General features: G+C 46.1%; 2 protein-coding genes across 11 annotated transcripts in view; one reads left to right on the top strand and one right to left on the bottom strand.

Annotated features, from left to right (window-relative positions):
- FBXO36 (F-box protein 36) overlaps positions 1 to 15,262 on the bottom strand; it is an 80,695-nt gene extending 65,433 nt beyond the window's left edge. Inside the window, exons 1-2 of the mRNA XM_069727861.1 lie at positions 15,103 to 15,262; positions 2,709 to 2,817 (exon numbers count right to left, since the gene is read on the bottom strand). Coding sequence (XP_069583962.1) covers positions 2,709 to 2,817; positions 15,103 to 15,198 — 205 coding nt within the window. The 5' untranslated portion in view covers positions 15,199 to 15,262. The remainder of the gene's footprint in view (positions 1 to 2,708; positions 2,818 to 15,102) is intronic.
- TRIP12 (thyroid hormone receptor interactor 12) overlaps positions 2,455 to 18,115 on the top strand; it is a 178,332-nt gene continuing 162,671 nt past the window's right edge. For 4 of the 10 annotated variants that reach the window (XM_069727860.1, XM_069727859.1, XM_069727858.1 and 1 more), the window contains exon 1: positions 15,695 to 15,834. The gene's annotated coding sequence lies outside the window, so the exon portion shown is untranslated. Of the gene's footprint in view, positions 2,661 to 15,309; positions 15,835 to 18,115 lie in introns of those variants that run through there. The other 6 variants (XM_069727854.1, XM_069727850.1, XM_069727857.1 and 3 more) reach the window with 5 other exon arrangements.

Below are 18,115 nucleotides of genomic sequence, written 5' to 3'. Positions count from 1 at the left end.
GACGTCATGTAATGAAGATGGGAGGCGCCGCAGCGGACCAGAGATGCCCATCCGACCGGACCAGCAGTGGGACCGCCCCTGGGTGAGTATAATATAATGTCTTTTTCTCCTCTTTCAGGTAACATCGGGGGCTTATCTACAGCATTTCAGAATGCTGTAGATAAGCCCCTGATGCTGGTGGGCTTACCTCACCCGCGATTTTCGGGGTGACAGGTTCCCTTTAAGGGCATAAAAATTAAAAGTTTTGACATTTTTGCCAAATTTCAGTTTTTTTTTTTTTTTTTACAAATAAACAAACTTAAGTTATATTGAAGACATTTTACCACTATCATGAAGTACAATATGTCACTAAAAACAATCTCAGAATCAGTGGAATTCATTGAAGCTTTCCAGAGTTATGAGCTCATAAATTCACACTGGTCAGAATTGTAAAAATTGGCCTGGTCCGGAAGGCAAAAACAGGCTTCAGGCTGAAGGGGTTAAAGCAGAAAGACCCACAAACAAGCAACAACTTAAGTCAGCTGCAGTAGGCAAAGCCTCAGAAAGGAGGATCTATGGCTTCCAGACTTCAGGCAGTAATTGCCTGCAAAGGATTCTCTATAAAGTATTAAAAATGAACATTTCATTTATGGTAATATTAATTTGCCCAATTACTTTTGAGCACCTGAAATGAGGCTTTGTAGAAAAATGGTTGCAATTCCTAAACGTTTAATAGGATATTTTTGTTCAATCCCTTTAATTAAACCTGAAAGTCTACACGTCAATTGTATGAGGGGCGTTCATTAAAGATTTCTCCTGACCCACTTCTATTTATCACAGGACGCTGAAACTGCACATGTGTAATGATATACGTGCCAATTTGCAACTCAGAACTGATAACGGTCTTAATTTTACATGTGCTGAAGTGGTGTAAGGTTTGATAATGGATCCAGTGGAATACAGAGCAGTCATCAAGTTCCTTTACTTGAAAGGCCGCACACCAAAGGAGATGTTCGATGAGATGAAAGAGGTTTATAGTGATGATTCCCCATCATATGATGTTGTCAAGAACTGGCAACGTCAATTCAAATGTGGTTGGACTTTGGTGCAAACAGCTCCAATTCCAGGGGGACCCCACTCTGCTATTGATGAACACACCATCCAGCAAGTGGAGGTCACCATTTTGGAAAATCGCCACGTAACCATTTGCCACCTAGCGCAAAATGTCACGATTAGTGTGGGGTCCGTGGAAAAAATCATCCAAGACCATCTTCACATGCATAAGATATCCACTCGCTGGGTTCCTCAGCTGCTCACACCTTTCCAGAAGCAGGAAGGAGTCGAATGCTCTGAGGCTCTACTGACGATGTGCCATGGAAACCAGGACTTTTTAACAGACTGATTACACAGGATGAAAGCTGGGTCCATCACTATGATTTTGAGACTAAAGTCCAGTCGATGCAATGGAAGTATCATGACTCACTGCCTCCAAAGAACGCACGTGCCCAGCCCTCGGCAGGCAAGGTCATGCTCACAGTATTTTGGGGTCCAGCATGAAGTAGTATTGATGGATTTCCTAGCAAGATGTTCACTGGGGCATACTATGCTTCACTGCTGTGGAAATTGTGGCAGGCTATCAAACCCAAGAGACGTGGCATGGTCACCAAAGGTGTCCGCTTTCTGCAAGACAATGCACCAGTTCACAACTCACATGTTGCCCAAATGGAAGCATGCGCTTGTGGCTTTGAAATTCAGCCTCATCCCCCTTATTCACCTGACCTTGCACCATTGGACTGCCACCTCTTTACAACAATGAAGTTAGTTTTGAAGGGCAAGCATTTGCCACATGATGAGACTCTGATTTCCGAAGTCACAACCGTGCTTCTGGAGCAAGTGTGTGTCCCTAAGTGGCACCTATGTCGAGAAGGACTAATAACTGTGACAAGTTTCATTGCTCTCAGTCCACAGGAAGTGGGTCATCGGAAATCTTTAATGAATGCCCCTCGTAAGTCAGTTGATTTAGTTGAATCCAAAAAAGTGGCCTGCAGAGCTGAAATCACACAGATTTAGTCATTGTCCAAATATTTCTGGACATAACCGTATGTGTATACACACCAACACAAATTACACTAATTCCTCTACAGCGAGTTAACACAAAAAATTAGAAAATGCTAATATATGGTAGATATCCACATATCCTAAGAGTCACACAAGAAACATTACACTAATTTCTCTGCGGCGAGTTACCGGAGTAATAATAAGGGCTTCTGTTTATGAGTGCCGCACAGGAGAGGAGGCATTTCTGGCAATGCTCCCATGAAAATAGTTTTTCTGTGATTTTGTCGATATGAGGGCAGAGCTATGTCAGTGGCATAGACAGAGTGCTTTTCATTCTCTGTGTTAGGGTTTGCCTGGGTGGAGTTTACTGTGGGAGGAACGATGGGGAATTCAGTCTGAAAAAAAAAAAAAAAAATCAAGGAAGTTGTCTTTACTACTTCCATGAAAGCGGAATATGAATCCGAGGCACCGAGCTGCACATAGACCATTTTAGGAGACATAATCCACAGGCTGTGAGGGAAGAAGGCATCTCCCAACCCTACACTGGATGTAGAAGATTTCAGACGTACCCAACAAGGATCAAGTCACCCAGCAAAGCTGCTGTAAAGTTTCTCTGGAAGAAGGTATGTGACACCGGGTTAGCCATTCTCCTGTGACGCGAGCCCACTTACCGTGCAGTGTTGAGTCATCTAGAAAGTCCTCATGAGATTCCCTAAGTTCTCCAGGTCTTGCTTCCCGAAATTCACTTCTGAGGGAGATCTTCCACCACCGAATAATAACCTAATAGTGAGAATGAGGCATGGTACTGTTACTCATGTGACATCAGACCACAAGACCCCCTACTTTTTTAATAACCAGTAGTCATGAGCGAATATACTCGTTACTTGAGATTTCCCGAGCACGCTCAGTGTCCTCCGAGTATTTTTTAGTGCTCGGAGATTTAGTTTTCCTCACCTCTGCTGAATGATTTACATCTCTGAGCCAGCTTGATTACATGTGGGGACTCCCTAGCAACCAGGCAACCCCCACATGTACTTATGCTGGCTAACAGATGGAAATCATTAAGCTGAGGTGAGGAAAACTAAATCTACGAGCACTAAAAAATACTCGGAGGACACCCGAGCGTGCTCGGGAAATGTCGAGTAACGAGTACATTCGCTCATCACTAATAACCAGCTCTCTTGATAAGAGGATGACACAGGTTCACTATTACCAATGTCTCCTCATACACCACAAGTGAAGGGATAACATGGCGACCCTCAAGTCGCAAGAAATCTAACTGGTGGACTTTTTTGCTCATTTTTTGTCATGGTCACAGTACCTTGTGAATCACATTGAGACTAGGGATGAGTGGACCCGTGTAAGTACAGGTTCTGGTACCCAACCTGAACTTTATTTCAAAGTTCGGTTTGGGTACCCGAACTTGAAACAGAACCCGAACTCCATTGAAAATAGCGGCGACCTGAACTTTTGAGCTGGGGAAAATCTCTCTCGCTCTCTCTCTGCAACAAACTTTCTCTGGAACTCCAAACATTGCCACTGACTTCCGGGAGATGTCCGGGTTCGACGTTTGGCACCGGACACTAACTGTTCATAAGGTACAAACTCCGAACTTTAAGTTCAGGTTCGCTCACCTCCGATTGCGAGCTATTTGCTTACACTGTGCTGAAACGTAGCACGATCTCTGGACGCATGACCGATATTGTGGCCAAAGCCGCCATGTAGGTAGCTGAAGGCCAACCACTATATGTGTACTCTTACAATAGCAAATAATCTATATCTATAAACTCCTGTGTAAGATGTCAGTCAGCGCTCATGTACTTGTATTTATGTGCTTAAGTAATAAAAAAGGAGTGACCTTTTGCTGCCCCCCGATTTTCTTACATGCTGGCGACATATGGTGGACATGTATACACCGGGCAGTGATTGTCGACCGAGTGATTCTCACCCCGTGTAAAGTCCAGCTTATAGCTTCTCCTCACAGTACATTGTATAGGAGTGGACCCCAAACATTGTCATACACCAGCGTTATCCACTTTTTGGGCATCTGTAAAAATCTGTTTTATTGATTCCCTGAATTACATTTGCGTCATACCCGCCACACTGTGCTGTCAGTGAGAGAAATAGAGAAACTGCTCAAATTTGACTTTAGGGTTAGGAATCCGCACAGGTAATGAGTCCTCACTGCCTGCCGGGGAGAAATGTCATATGTGCAGGTATGAAGAACAGATGTAATAAGTGTATAGAGCAGGACACAAGGGCCGGAGCCACCGATGGCAGTTACTTCTGACTTCTCCATTCCCTTCATTTCCTTATGTTATGTCAACAGCAGGAAATGAAAATCAGGAGGCAGATGAGGAGCAACAACCTGGGCTCAGCTACATGACGTCAGAGCCTTACGTTTACTGATATGCTGGGAAAAGCTCCTGGAATACAAGGGCCACAGTCACATGATGGAGGCCCAAATAGCCTCACTAAGGCTTCAGATGGGATGGTTTATTCTTATGGAATAATTATTGCAGCCATAGATCTCTGCTGTTTTATATGTTAAAAATACCATACGTGGTAATGCAAACTGTGGGTTTTTTCCTTCTAAGGCTCATACAGACATTTCTGATTTTTGTTGTATGTAGAAACATGGACCGTTGGTCATTAGTGTTTGGTCGGTCTCAGTTTTTACCATCAGGGTTTCATCGGTAATTTATCATGGTTGGAAAGAAATAAATGACAAAGCTTCTCTTCTCCATTACTGTTAATCATGGACTGCACATGGATTGTACACAGATGTCACCATGGGCTGTCTGTGATTTTCACCGACCCATAAAATCGTATGGGTGAATTTGATGCATGATGGTGATCAAAAACTGGTCTTGTCACTGTGATTTTTTTTTCCCCCTTTCATTGTGTACTGGTATCCCCTCAACATAGTGACATCCATTGTGCCCATGCATGTAAAGAAGCTGCGGAGACACCAGCACGTGTTTCTCGACGCAAGCAGTGAATAGCCAGGCCTTTCCCCGGGAAGGAACAACCACGGGAAGGGCAGCATCCTATGAAGGAAAGCCACCTATGCCAAGCATGGTATCCATCCACAGACAGCTGTTTCGGGGTTTTTGCCCCTCATCAGTGTAGAGTAGGAATCTGGCTATTAGGAGCAGTGCCTAGTAAAAAGGCTATAAAGGCACAGATGATTGGCCTCGGGGAGACCAAAACATTCAACAACGCGGAGACACCATCACGTGTTTCTCAACGCAGTGATTCCAGAACACTGCCCCCATCCCTTATGGGAAATATGCAGATGCATGTAAAGAAGCTGCGGAGACACCATCACGTGTTTCTCGACGCAAGCAGTGAATAGCCAGGCCTTTCCCCGGGAAAAGGCATAGGTGGCTTTCCTTCATAGGATGCTGCCCTTCCTGTGGTTGTTCCTTCCCGGGGAAAGGCCTGGCTATTCACTGCTTGCGTCGAGAAACACGTGATGGTGTCTCCGCAGCTTCTTTACATGCATCTGCATATTTCCCATAAGGGATGGGGGCAGTGTTCTGGAATCACTGCGTTGAGAAACACGTGATGGTGTCTCCGCGGTGTTGGATGTTTTGGTCTCCCTGAGGCCAATCATCTGTGCCTTTATATCCATTGTGCCCAGTCTCGGAATAAAGACAGCCAAAGCTTCCCCACACATCACATTAAGCCCGGATCGTTACATCCAAGGGTTCCCACCTCACCCGCATTCGGTATTCTCGCACCAAGCACTCCAACTGCACATCATATCTAGATCAGGCACCTCTTCCGACTGGCAGTATCGCTCTAACTGGAGACCTGATCTTCATAGCTGTTTGCTAGACTGCACCAAGCTGACAGCCGCAAGCCACACATTATGGGCCTGCGAGCCACAAATCATCGGCATTTAAGCCACACATCATGGTCTCCCAAGCCGTACATCATGGTCTCCCGAGCCGTACATCATGGTCTCCCGAGCCATACATCATGGTCTCCCGAGCCGTACATCATGGTCTCCCGAGCCGTACATCATGGTCTCCCGAGCCGTACATCATGGTCTCCCGAGCCGTACATCATGATCTCCCGAGCCGTACATCATGGTCTCCCGAGTCACACATCATGGTCTCCTGAGTCACACATCATGGTCTCCCGAGTCACACATCATGGGCCTGCGGGCCACGCATCACGGTCTCCCGAGCCGCACATCATGGTCTCCCAAGTCACACATCATGGTGTCCTGAGTCACACATCATGGGTCTCCGAGCCACACATCATGGTCTCCCAAGCCACAGGTTGGGGGCCCCCTTCTAGAGTATGTCAATATATACTGCGGATATCTGCGCATATTGTAAATATCAGGAAAATTTACTCTTTTTCATGTATGTAACTCACCCATTCGAATCAATCTGTCGGTGAAAAAAAAATAGAAAGCCTACGAGGCACACATCATGGTCTCCCGAGCCGCACATCATGGGCCTATGAGCCATACATCATGGTCTCCCGAGCCACACATTTGGGCCTGCGAGACCCAAATCATGGGCCTTTCAGTCACACATCATGGTCTCCCAAGCCACAGGTTGGGGCCCCCTTCTACATTATGTCAATATATGCTGCGGATATCTGCGCATATAGGAAAAGTCAGGAAAATACATGCTTTTTCGCCTATGTAGCTCGTGTAACTCAGCCATTCGAATCAATCTGTTGGTGAAAAGAAACAGACAAATTTTCATGAAACTTTTTACATTTTTTTCATTCTTTAACTTGAACAATTTTCATATTTACCACGAGTTTTTCATGCACATGGCCCGATTAAGCTCTGTACAAGACAAGTTGTATGGAGCTAGAATGGAGTACCCATAGAAGTGGATAGAACCGTAGTTTTCTTCCATATGCCTCCCTGTTTAGATACTGTTGTCTTCCGTATGCCTCCCTGTTTACTGTAGATATTGTAGTCTTCTTCCATATGCCTCCCTGTTTAGATACTGTAGTCTTCTTCCATATGCCTCCCTTTTTAGATACTGTAGTCTTCTTTCATATGCATCCTTTTTTAGATACGGCAGACTTCTTCCATATGCCTCCTTGTTTAGATACTGTAGTCTTCTTCCATATGCCTCCCTGTTTAGATACTGTTGTCTTCTTCTGTATGCCTCCCTGTTTAGATACTGTAGTCATCTCCCATATGCCTCCCTTTTTAGATACTGTAGTCTTCTTTCATATGCATCCCTTTTTAGATACGGCAGACTTCTTCCATATGCCTCCCTTTTTAGGTACCGTAGTTTTTTTCCCATATGCTTCCCTTTTTAGATACCGTAGTCTTCTTCCATATGGCTCCCTTTTTTACATATTTAGTCTTCTTGCGTATGCCTCCCTGTTTAGATACTGTAGTCTTCTTCCATATGCCTCCCTTTTTAGATACTGGTCTTTTTCCATATGCCTCCGTTTTTAGATACCATAGTCTTCTTCCAGGTCTCCCTTTTTATAATAACTAGTGATGAGAGAGTACACTCGTTGCTCGGGTTTTCCCGAGCACACTTGGGTGGTCTCTGAGTATTTGTTAGTGCTCGGAGATTAAGGCTATGTGCACACGTTGCGGATTTGCTTGTGGAATTTTCTGCACAGAATCTGCATCTCTTGCAGGAAAACGCAGCCAAAAATCTGGACGTTTTTGGTGCGTTTTTTATGCGTTTTTTCATGCAGATTTGTATGCGTTTTTGAAAGCAAAGATCTATTATTGAACAAAAAAAAATTGTGATGTAATTTCTTGTCCAACCTCTTCATTTACATACTCCATTGAAGAATGTTTACACACACAGCTAAATAGATAGATCTATAGATAATAGATAGATCTATAGATAGATCTGTAGATAGATAGATCTATAGATGGATAGATAGATCTATAGATAGATGGATACACATGGCCACATGGGCCAATAAACCACATTTATTTTTTCTATTGGAGTGCTGCCTTCATTTTTCTAGATAATAGATAGATGGATAGATAGATAGATCTATAGATAGATGGATAGATAGATCTATAGATAGATAGAGAATACCAAGCCCGATGTTTAGTAATAAACATAATAAAATGGTACATAAAGAGATAAAACACACACACACAAAATCTGCGTTAGGCCGGGGTTACACCTGCGAGAAACTCGCACGAGTCTTGCACCTCAATACCCAGCATTGCTGCCGGCTCTCAGGACCTGAACATTCAGCTACATAGAAATACATGCAGCCACACACTGTGGTCCCGAGTGCCGGCGGCAGTGCCGGGTATTGAGGTGCGAGACTCGTGCGAGTTTCTTGCAAGTGTGACCCCGGCCTTAAACACAATATCTGTTTAATTTACAAAAAATGGAAAAAAGAATTGTGTGGGCTCCCGTGCAATTTTCAAGTCCGGAGTGGGAAAGCCAGCAACTGGGGGCCGATGTTTGTAGCCTGGGAAGGGGTTAATACCCATGGATCTTCCCAGGCTATGAATATCAGCCCGCAGTTGTATATTTAGCCTTTACTGGCTATTAAAATAGGGGGACCCGACCAAAAAATGATGTGGGGTCCCCCTATAATTTATAGCCAGAAAGGCTAAGCATATAAGCAGACAGCTGTGGGCTGATATTCATAGCCTAGGAAGGGACCATGGATATTGCCCTCCCCCGCTACAGATACCAGCTCCCAGCTGCCCCAGAAATGGCGCATCTGTAAGGTGCGCCAATTCCGGCACTTAGCCTCTCTCTTCCCACTGCCCTGTAGCGGTGGCATGTGGGGTAATAGGGGGTTAATTTCACCGTTGTATTATAACGTGACATCAAGCCTGGTTAGTAATGGAGAGGCGTCAATAAGACACCTATACATTAATAATCCTATAGCAGTGAAAGAGTTAAAAAAAGACACAGCCAGAAAAAAGTATTTTAATATTCTTAATTTCACCATACTTACAACCATGCCTAATTCCCCGAAGCCATCGATCGCTTGCAAAAAATAAAAATTAATAAACCAACCAACCATATACTCCGTCCGACGCAGTCCAATTAATAACGAGTGTCCCACGACGGTCTCCCCTATAGTGCTGTCACATCAGGAGATGTGACTGCTCTATAGGCCTCCATTGACACACTGACAGGAGACAATGGCTCCTGCAGTGTTATCACTGAGGGTTCAATGAGTTCATTGCTCTCACTTTATGGTACTACTGCGTGAGAATTTTCCCACGCAGCTGTGCCGCAAGTGACAGTATGAACTATACTGCACTCACAGCGGCGGAGGCATACAGTGCGGAAGGATAACTTCCGTCATTGTATTGCCGGTGCCCCTGGAGAACGGTCGCATCTGCTGATGTGACAGCTCTCCACGGGAGATCATCGTGGGACACTCATTATTACATGGATTACTGCGGATCAGGGAGTATACTGTTGGTTTATTATTTTTGTATTTCTTACAGGTGATCGAGGGCTTCAGGGGATAGGTGATTGGTGAGTATGTACTGCATGTTGTATGTTCTGTCTGTACTGTATATGTGTGTATGTGTTTTTTTTTTTCACACAGTAGCCGGATGATGGAACTACTAGCACTGTAGCAGGCATAGCCAGATGGAACTAGTAGTCCCATCGGACGATGCCTGCCTACACACAGACCTGCACACACCCACAGACCCCCCTACATAGACACACACAGCCCGCAGACCCCCGCAGACATACACACCCACACAGTCCCGCAGATCCCCGCACACAAACACACTCACACAGCCCAGCAGACCCCCGCACAGCTCCGCAGACCCCCGTACAGACACACACAGCCCACAGACCCTCCCACAGACCCCGACTCGCGCACACACACACACAGCCCCACCGACCACTGCAGACACACACAAACACCCGCACACAGACACGCACATCTTCTCTGCACACACTCAGTCTCCGCCCACACTCTTCCTCCTCCCGATCTGCGTTTCTCGCACGCAACTCCGCAGCAAAACCGCACATTTTTTTAAACCTGCGGTTTTGCTGCGGATCTGACTGAATCAATGGAAGTCAATGGGTGCAGAAACGCAGCAGATCCGCAAAAAGAATTGACATGCTGTGGAAAATAAAACGCTGCGATTCTAAGCGTTTTTTTCCGCATGTGCACAGCGTTTTTGTATTTCCCATTGATTAACATTGTGTGCACTGCAGATTTGACGTAATTTCGCGCGTCCAAAAACGCTACGGAAACGCATCTAAATCCGCATCGTGTGCACATACCCTTAGTTTTTGTCCACAGCTGCATGGCTTACGGCTGCTAGACAGGCTGAATACGTGTGAGGAATGCCTGTTTGTTAGGGAATTCCCACATGTATTCAGCCTGTCTAGCAGCCGTAAATCATGCAGCTGAGGGGAGGAAAACTAAATCTCCGAGCACTCACAAATACTCGGAGACCACCCGAGCAACGAGTATACTCGCTCATCACTAATAATAACGCATAAAAAGGTGTTTTTATATGGAATCAGTCAGTAACAGAACTGTTGCATGTGTCATTGGATGCCATGTTATGGAGGTATTCTCAGCTGAAACTGTTGTGCGGTCATGAGAAAGAGAGGCGGAAAGTAAAGAAGAACTGGTACGGACCTGGGAACATGTGCACGTATACATTGTGCGATAGGGAGCTCAGTGCCCTTTGTTGTCTTGGGGGTTTCTGGGACTTTTAGTGATCACCAATCATTAAAATAGATAATTGATGTCATATCTGCCAGGCTTCAAGGGAATGGGAGAGAGCTTGCAGTACTATTCATGGCCGCTAAACAATGTAAGTCTAAGTTCACATTAGCGTTGCGCCGCTGTTGCGTCGGCGACGCAGCGGCGACGCGCCCCTATGTTTAACATAGGGGACGCGTGCGTCTTTTTGGTTGCGTTTTTCGCCACGTGCGTCGTTTCCGACGCTGGCGTCGGACGCACGAAAACGCTACAAGTTGCATTTTCTGTGCGTCCGATTTTGGTCAAAAACGACGCACGCGTCGCAAAACGCGCGCGTTTTTCGATGCGTCGCGCGTTGCGTCGCCGACGCAGGGCGGCGCAACGCTAGTGTGAACGTACCCTAAGACGCTACAGCTCCCTCAATCAGATGATCGGCAGGATCGGACCTCCACTGATCCAATATTGATGAACAGTCCTAAGGATAGATGATCATTATTAAAGTTCTGGAAAACCCCTTAAAGGTGATTTTCTCATTTCATAAAGTGATCGAATATTGCTATGATATGCCATCACCTGAATGGGGCCAGGCTGCAGTTGCCTGTGAGTAAAGCTAGAATGAAAAACAGACTGTACAGAAGGAAAAACAATGAAGAGGACACTCCAGGACACCAGCGCTGTTTCAGAATCAGTGAGGGTCTCAGATGTTGGACCTCCACCGATTATAAAATGATGTTGTATCCTAGCCATAAGGGGGAACTCTGTTTAGGCTGTCTGAGCCGTCTGCCCCTTTTATTAAAGGTTGTGAAGAAACATCAAAAACTTAACAAATACTTTTGTGAGAACGTAGCCTAATAGCAAAAGTCCACATAGTAAGGCCTCGTTCACATGTTCAGTATTTGGTCAGTATTTTACCTCAGTATTTGTAAGCCAAAACCAAGAGTGGGAAAGTCAGAGGAAAAGTATAATAGAAACACGTCACCACTTCTCCATTTATCACCCACTCCTGGTTTTGGTTTACAAAGACTGAGGTAAAATACTGACCAAATACTGAGGTAAAAATCTCAACAAATACTCGGTGTATGCACATGGCCTGAGCAAATACTGAGGTAAAAATCTCAACAAATACTCGGTGTGTGCACGCGGCCTGAGCAAATACTGAGGTAAAAATCTCAACAAAAACTCGGTGTGTGCACGCGGCCTGAGCAAATACTGAGGTAAAATTCTCAACAAATACTCGGTGTGTGCACGCGGCCTGAGCAAATACTGAGGTAAAAATCACAACAAATACTCGGTGTGTGCACGCGGCCTGAGCAAATACTGAGGTAAAAATCTCAACAAATACTCGGTGTGTGCACGCGGCCTGAGCAAATACTGAGGTAAAAATCACAACAAATACTCGGTGTGTGCACGCGGCCTGAGCAAATACTGAGGTAAAAATCTCAACAAATACTCGGTGTGTGCACGCGGCCTAATGTTGATTGGATCAGGCACAAATCGATATGGTACAAGCTTATCGGTGCCCGTCTGCTGAGAGGAGCTGGTAAACATTTTCTAAAGTGCATTGCCATCGACAAACTGTAAGGTTACGTTCCCATGATGAGCTTTTGGTGAGTACGGTAATTTTAGTTTCAGGGGTCACATGGCTACATTTTTTTATTCAGCTGTGACTTCATTTTACATTAAGGGGTGCAGTGTAATCATGATATATTTAGGGGGCACTGTAGCTTCATTTTAGATTCATGAGGGCACGGTGGTGTAATTTGTAATTCAGGGGAGGCACAGGGGCTTCATTTTATATTCAGGGGTTACAATGGCTTTATATTACATTATCTGCTATAAAGCCATCGTAGGCTGTTTTTTGGTCACCGGGCAGGCATGCCTTGAGGTAAAGTATTTTTTTCCCAGGGTTGAAATGGTTGGGAAACATTGGGGTGCTTTCATATTGTGTTTTAGCACCTGTTTGTTGGATTCGTTGGGGCGTATGTCTGATTCCCCTGCAAAACAGGTGTCATAGACTACAATGGTGCCGGCAGATCGATTGTGCCCTCTGTCATGCATCATTTTTGGGCAGGTACGCCTACTGGAGGCAGACAGTCAGATGAGGTATACTACATCTGAGTGTCCGCCTCCAGTAGGTTTACACAGCCGAAAATGATGCACAGCAGAGCGCGTGTTTGCTCTGTCGGCACCATTATAGTCTATGACCCGGTCGGCGCATATGTTTCAATCCTGTTTTGTGGGGCGTTCGGACTTAAGCCCCAACGGAGCCACTAAATAGGTGCCGAGACACAATATGAAAGCACCCTTACTGGAGGGATCAGTTAAAAAAATTCCACTGGAGTGGTCCCATATGGCTGGCTTGCATTATACGGACTGAGTAAAAATCAGATGGCACACTGACCAATCTGATTCATTAGGGCTGCTCAGGTGACCGAGTGGCCATTTAAAAAAAAATTGAAGCACGGATTATTCTCTTCCATATTTCGGATGAGACTCGCCTGTCCAAGTCTATGGGTATGCAAAAAATATCGAACCCCATATGGATCATCTGTATTGCATGAGATTGTTACAGAATACATTGCCATTAACTGAGGAAACTGTATTTGATCATGTACATTTTATATTGTTGATCTGTAAATCCTGATGCCACACAGAAGTAAAATACAGACACACGGACAACAATATGGATAAAAATTGGATGATTTTTTGCCCATTTGTCTAACACAGCCTCATAGTCAGGTCTGATGGAGTAGACTAAACGCCATTTACGAATGTTTTCATGAATACCCAATCAACTACCTCCGTTCTTGTGATATGTGGGCACCCGGTGATCAGACATTTATCACCTATTTTCTATGAATAGATTATACATGTACATTATGACACGGTGGCTCAGTGGTTAGCACTGCAGAGCTGGGGTCCTGGCTTCAAATCCAACCAAGGACAACGTCTGCAAGGAGTCTGTATGTTCTCCCCGTTTTTTGTGTGATGTTCTCCGGTTTCCTCCACACTCCAACGACGCACTGATAGGGAATATAGACTGTGAGCCTCAATGGGGAGAGTGATGATGATGTCTGTACAGCACTGCGGAATAGGATGGCGCTATATAAGTGATAAAAATAAATACATTGAGACAAGCTACATGCACATGATCAGCAGATTTGACACATGCATTTTCTTATTTGCGGGGTGTCCTCTTTTTTACAGACTTTATAAATTACACTGCATATGTTGAAGTTTGTGGAAGCTAAACAAAATCTTTAGCAAATATGTGGATTTTTCAGCAAATTCTCTGTGATTTTCCTGAAAAACTCATGTGCAGGAAGCCTTGGGACTTGTTCTTGGGCCGGATGTACTGGAATCACAGCGTCGGCATTAGAGGAAGAGATTTTTTTGAAATCTAATTTTACAAATCTGAGGCACAGGCTGTGGAGGACCTCGCCTACATCGGTCTGTGCTGTGGATTTGAAGTGTCAATTCTTGCTGTAAAAGTTATTGTGGATTTCTATGGTTACTGCAGATTTCCCTGTAACATTTTCACTCTGAAAACTCCCCATGAGAACGTAGCCCTAATGGTGGGATTGTGAAGCTGTCAGCTACCTCTCCGGACCCCCATACACAGTGAGGCTCGGCACCTGTGCTCTGTGGCAGCCGCTGTCAGACTCCTCCGGCACCACTGAATTCCAACAGTTGGATACGTTTCCTGCCCCGACACCAGGGGGTGTAGGGAGGGGCTGTACACATTAGATTGCATCGCACCGACATCTGAGGGGCAGCCCAGCTATATACGAGCCTAGACCCACCCCTATGGAGAAGTGTTGGCGACCAGATCCTCCCCCTTGTACAAGTGTGATTGACTGGCTCCACCCCTTGTATAACTGTGAATGACTGGCTCCACCCCTTGTATAACTGTGAATGACTGCCCCCTTGTATAACTGAGTGACTGACCCCACCCCCTTGTAGGATTGTTCATCACTGACTCCACCCCCTTGTAGGTGATGACTGGCTCCACCCCCTTGCATAAGTGTGCTTTAGTAGCCCCACTCCTGTTATAAGTGTGCATGACTAGCTCACCCTTTGTATAAATGTGCCTGAGTGGCTCCACCCCCTTGTCTAAGTACACTGCTGACTCCTGGCCATGCTGACGTAGTCCTTCCTGCAGGGATTACTTCGCTGCCTTCCTAGGGCTGATGCTGGGCCCTGGCACAAATGCTCCCACTAGCTCCGCTCACGGATCAGAGCGCCTTTCTGCCGGGCACTTCTTCGCGTTGCGTTATCAGTGCACCAGTGTAGGCCGTCCTCTCCCTCCGCCCCGCGTATCACTCAGGCCCCTCCGCGCACGCACACGCTAGTCCTCGGCCTCTCCGCCCTTCCCGCTCCGCCTCCCGCACTGACCTCGCTGCGGCTGGTTATCAGCTGGTAGAAATCTTTGCTCGGGGCCGGTGCCTGGCCGTTACACTCGTACAGAATCTCTGGCAACAGAGTCGCCATCTTGAGACGCTGAAGTGGTTGCCTGGGAAACCATGGCGGATTACAGCTACATACCCAGAGGGATCCCTGCGCTCGGGAGGCGGAGAACCTCTCCTTAGATCCGTCCGCCTCGCATACATCCCCGAACAATAAGCACTGGACACATAACACTTCGTCTTGGGGACTCGCAGAGCGACACATCGTGTGTAGTAACCGCCCGCTCGACAAGGGTGACCCTGGCGGAAATAAACCGCGATTTCACGCAGCGGAGGGTTCAGTGAAGCAACGAACTCGACGGGAAATAAAGAGCTATAAGAGAAATCAAAAAATCCCCTCAGCGAGCGGACGGCAGGGTATTTATTGCAACCCCCAGAGAGTGTGAAGGCCGCCATTATTACCGCCGTAGTCCTCCCGGTATTCGGTAGTTCTCTCCGCAGTCTGCGGTTCCCTTTATCGTGTTTTTTTTTCTAAAATAGTTCGCGGAGGGATTCCGGCTAGGCCCAGTGTTATGGAAAAATGAAGTAGTGCAGTTCCGCGGAAGGATCCTGAGCTGTAAAGTAGTGCGCGGAGGGATCTGGGCCTCGCGTCCTCAGCTGATCGGTGAGAAGGAGCCGGAGAGCAGCGGAGACATCAGGGGGGAGTGCGGCGGAGACAGAGGTACCCGCGCCGGGCCTGACAGGCGCTCATACGTCTCGGTGTGAGGTACACCCGGTTCTAGTGCTGGCAGTGCGCTGTGGACGGCCCCCACAACACATGCAGCAGGCATTGTACACAGTGCATACAATAGCCATACATGAGGACATGGCAGCTCCAGCACTGGGGCCTGCTGTACTCAGGAGGTCATTGCTGGGCCTGCAGGCCTGTGTAGCCACTACGACCCCCAGTGTGCGCACAGGAGGATGGGATTACTCCAGCAATCCTATTATGGGGCTCTTCCCCACCTTTGTTATCACCATGGCATTGTGTGTGATGTGTAGTAACCCCTCGTCTGCTGGCTGCCTTTGTGATAGATGTGGCACCTATGGGATGAGATCCTGGTAATGCCGGGCACTGGCTGTATATAGGAGCCTGCCTTTGTCACATACAGCTTCCTGTTATTGTTCTGGCAGGATTTGGCCTGGTGACGTTGTAGGTGCTGTACCGGGTCACAGCCCGCTCCTCAGCCTGGTCACCCAGGGCCCTGGCATCAGTGTGGCCCTGGTGCAGGAGGCTGCAGCACCAGAGAAGGGGGGCAACGCTCTGGGGTCTTCCTGGTGGGGGCACACAGGATGCAAAGAGTGGCCATGGAGGGGCTGAAGGGTCCCAGTGCTGAAGTCTCTCCTGCCCCTGAGCTCACCTTAGTCTGGCCTATTAGGAATGGGGTACTATTACATCAAAAGCAGCATATGCAAAACATATTAGGGGGTCTTACAATGTCACTACTATCAGCAGATTCATGTAATCGTAAAGCCATGTTAATGGAGCGCAGTAGTAAGTGTTCACACCTGGCTGGCTCCAGGTTTCTGCAGATAATGGCCCAGCTTCACTTTCTTTTTTTTCTTTCCTCGTCTAACAAGAACTATATATATTTTTTTTTTCTATGAATAATTGTATGTTGACTTTTTTTTTTTTTCTTTTTGTGGTACCACTGCAGTTTGTATTATTGACATTTTTGGGTCCATACGACTTTATGATATGTTCCCTTTTTTTGGGTTGGGGAGGCGGAGGCATGACTGTAAGGCCTCACATTCAGCCATCTATGATTGTTCACATAAAAACATGTCGGACCATTGGTCAGCAGTTTTGATAATCCTATTTTCCTCAGTGTTTGGTCAGTGTCAGATATTTACCATCATTGTTTCATCTGATTTCAACCCCCCCAAGATGGAGAAAAATAAAACCTGCCAAACTACAGCGCATGGATTGTACATTAAGGCTATGTGCACACGCTGCAGATCCACAGTGGATTGGCCGCTGCAGATTCGCAGCAGTTTTCCATGCGTTGTACAGTACCATGTAAACCTATGGAAAACGAAATCCGCAGTGCACATGCTGGGGAAAAAAACGTGCGAAAACGTAGCGTTGTTTATTCCGCAGCATGTCAATTCTTTGTGCGGATTCCGCAGCGGCTTACACCTGTTACTTTATAGGAATCTGCAGGTGTAAAACCACAGGTGGAATCCGCACAAAAACGCAAAAAAAGTGGTAATTCCACAGGAAATCCGCAGTGCGGATTACCTGTGGATTTACTAAAATCAGTCTGGAAAAATCTGCAGAGTAATCCTTAGCGTGTGCACATAGACTAATGCCATCCGTGCGCTGTCTTGAGCCATAGATGTGTCTGGGTGATTTTGATCCATGACTCCGATCAAAACAGACAAGCTGTTTCACAAAAAAACAAGGACACGTGAGCAAGTCAGATGATAATGGGGAAGTGACCTACCTGTCAGAAACAGTCATAGAACGCTATATGACCTATAGACTTCTGAATGAGGCCTTAAACACGGATTCCACAATTTGTTTTTGTTTGCATATTGTATGAGATTATCATGTCTATTTAGAAAAGTACAAGTGCATTGATGGCAAATATGCAGATTTTTTTTTTTTTCAGTTTTGTGGTTTTTTTTTAAATTTTTCTTGTTCCCACTACAATTAGGGGACTTGTACCATTGATCACTTGTAGGTACTGTTGCAGTGTGATGTAAAGTTACTAATCTCCTTTGGTGCCCAGCCTAAGGCTTCATAGATGGACAAACATAGCAGACGGGTGTCTTCAGTAGCATGGGACCCCTGTAAAAATATCATCAGCATACCCCAATCATGTTGTGGCCAATGATGGTCTGATTGGAATCCCACCACATTTTCACTCCGTCACCATTTTGGGGATCTAAACAGCTAAAATGCTTTGGTAAGTGCGAGCTCTGATTGCAGCAGTTGTTTGGGTGCCATTATCCTCGCT

The sequence above is a fragment of the Ranitomeya imitator genome, chromosome 5, assembly GCF_032444005.1.
Source record: "Ranitomeya imitator isolate aRanImi1 chromosome 5, aRanImi1.pri, whole genome shotgun sequence".
Lineage (NCBI taxonomy): Eukaryota > Metazoa > Chordata > Amphibia > Anura > Dendrobatidae > Ranitomeya > Ranitomeya imitator.
The sequence above is the reverse complement of the archived record's forward strand: the minus strand, read 5'-3'. Positions and strand labels throughout refer to the sequence as shown.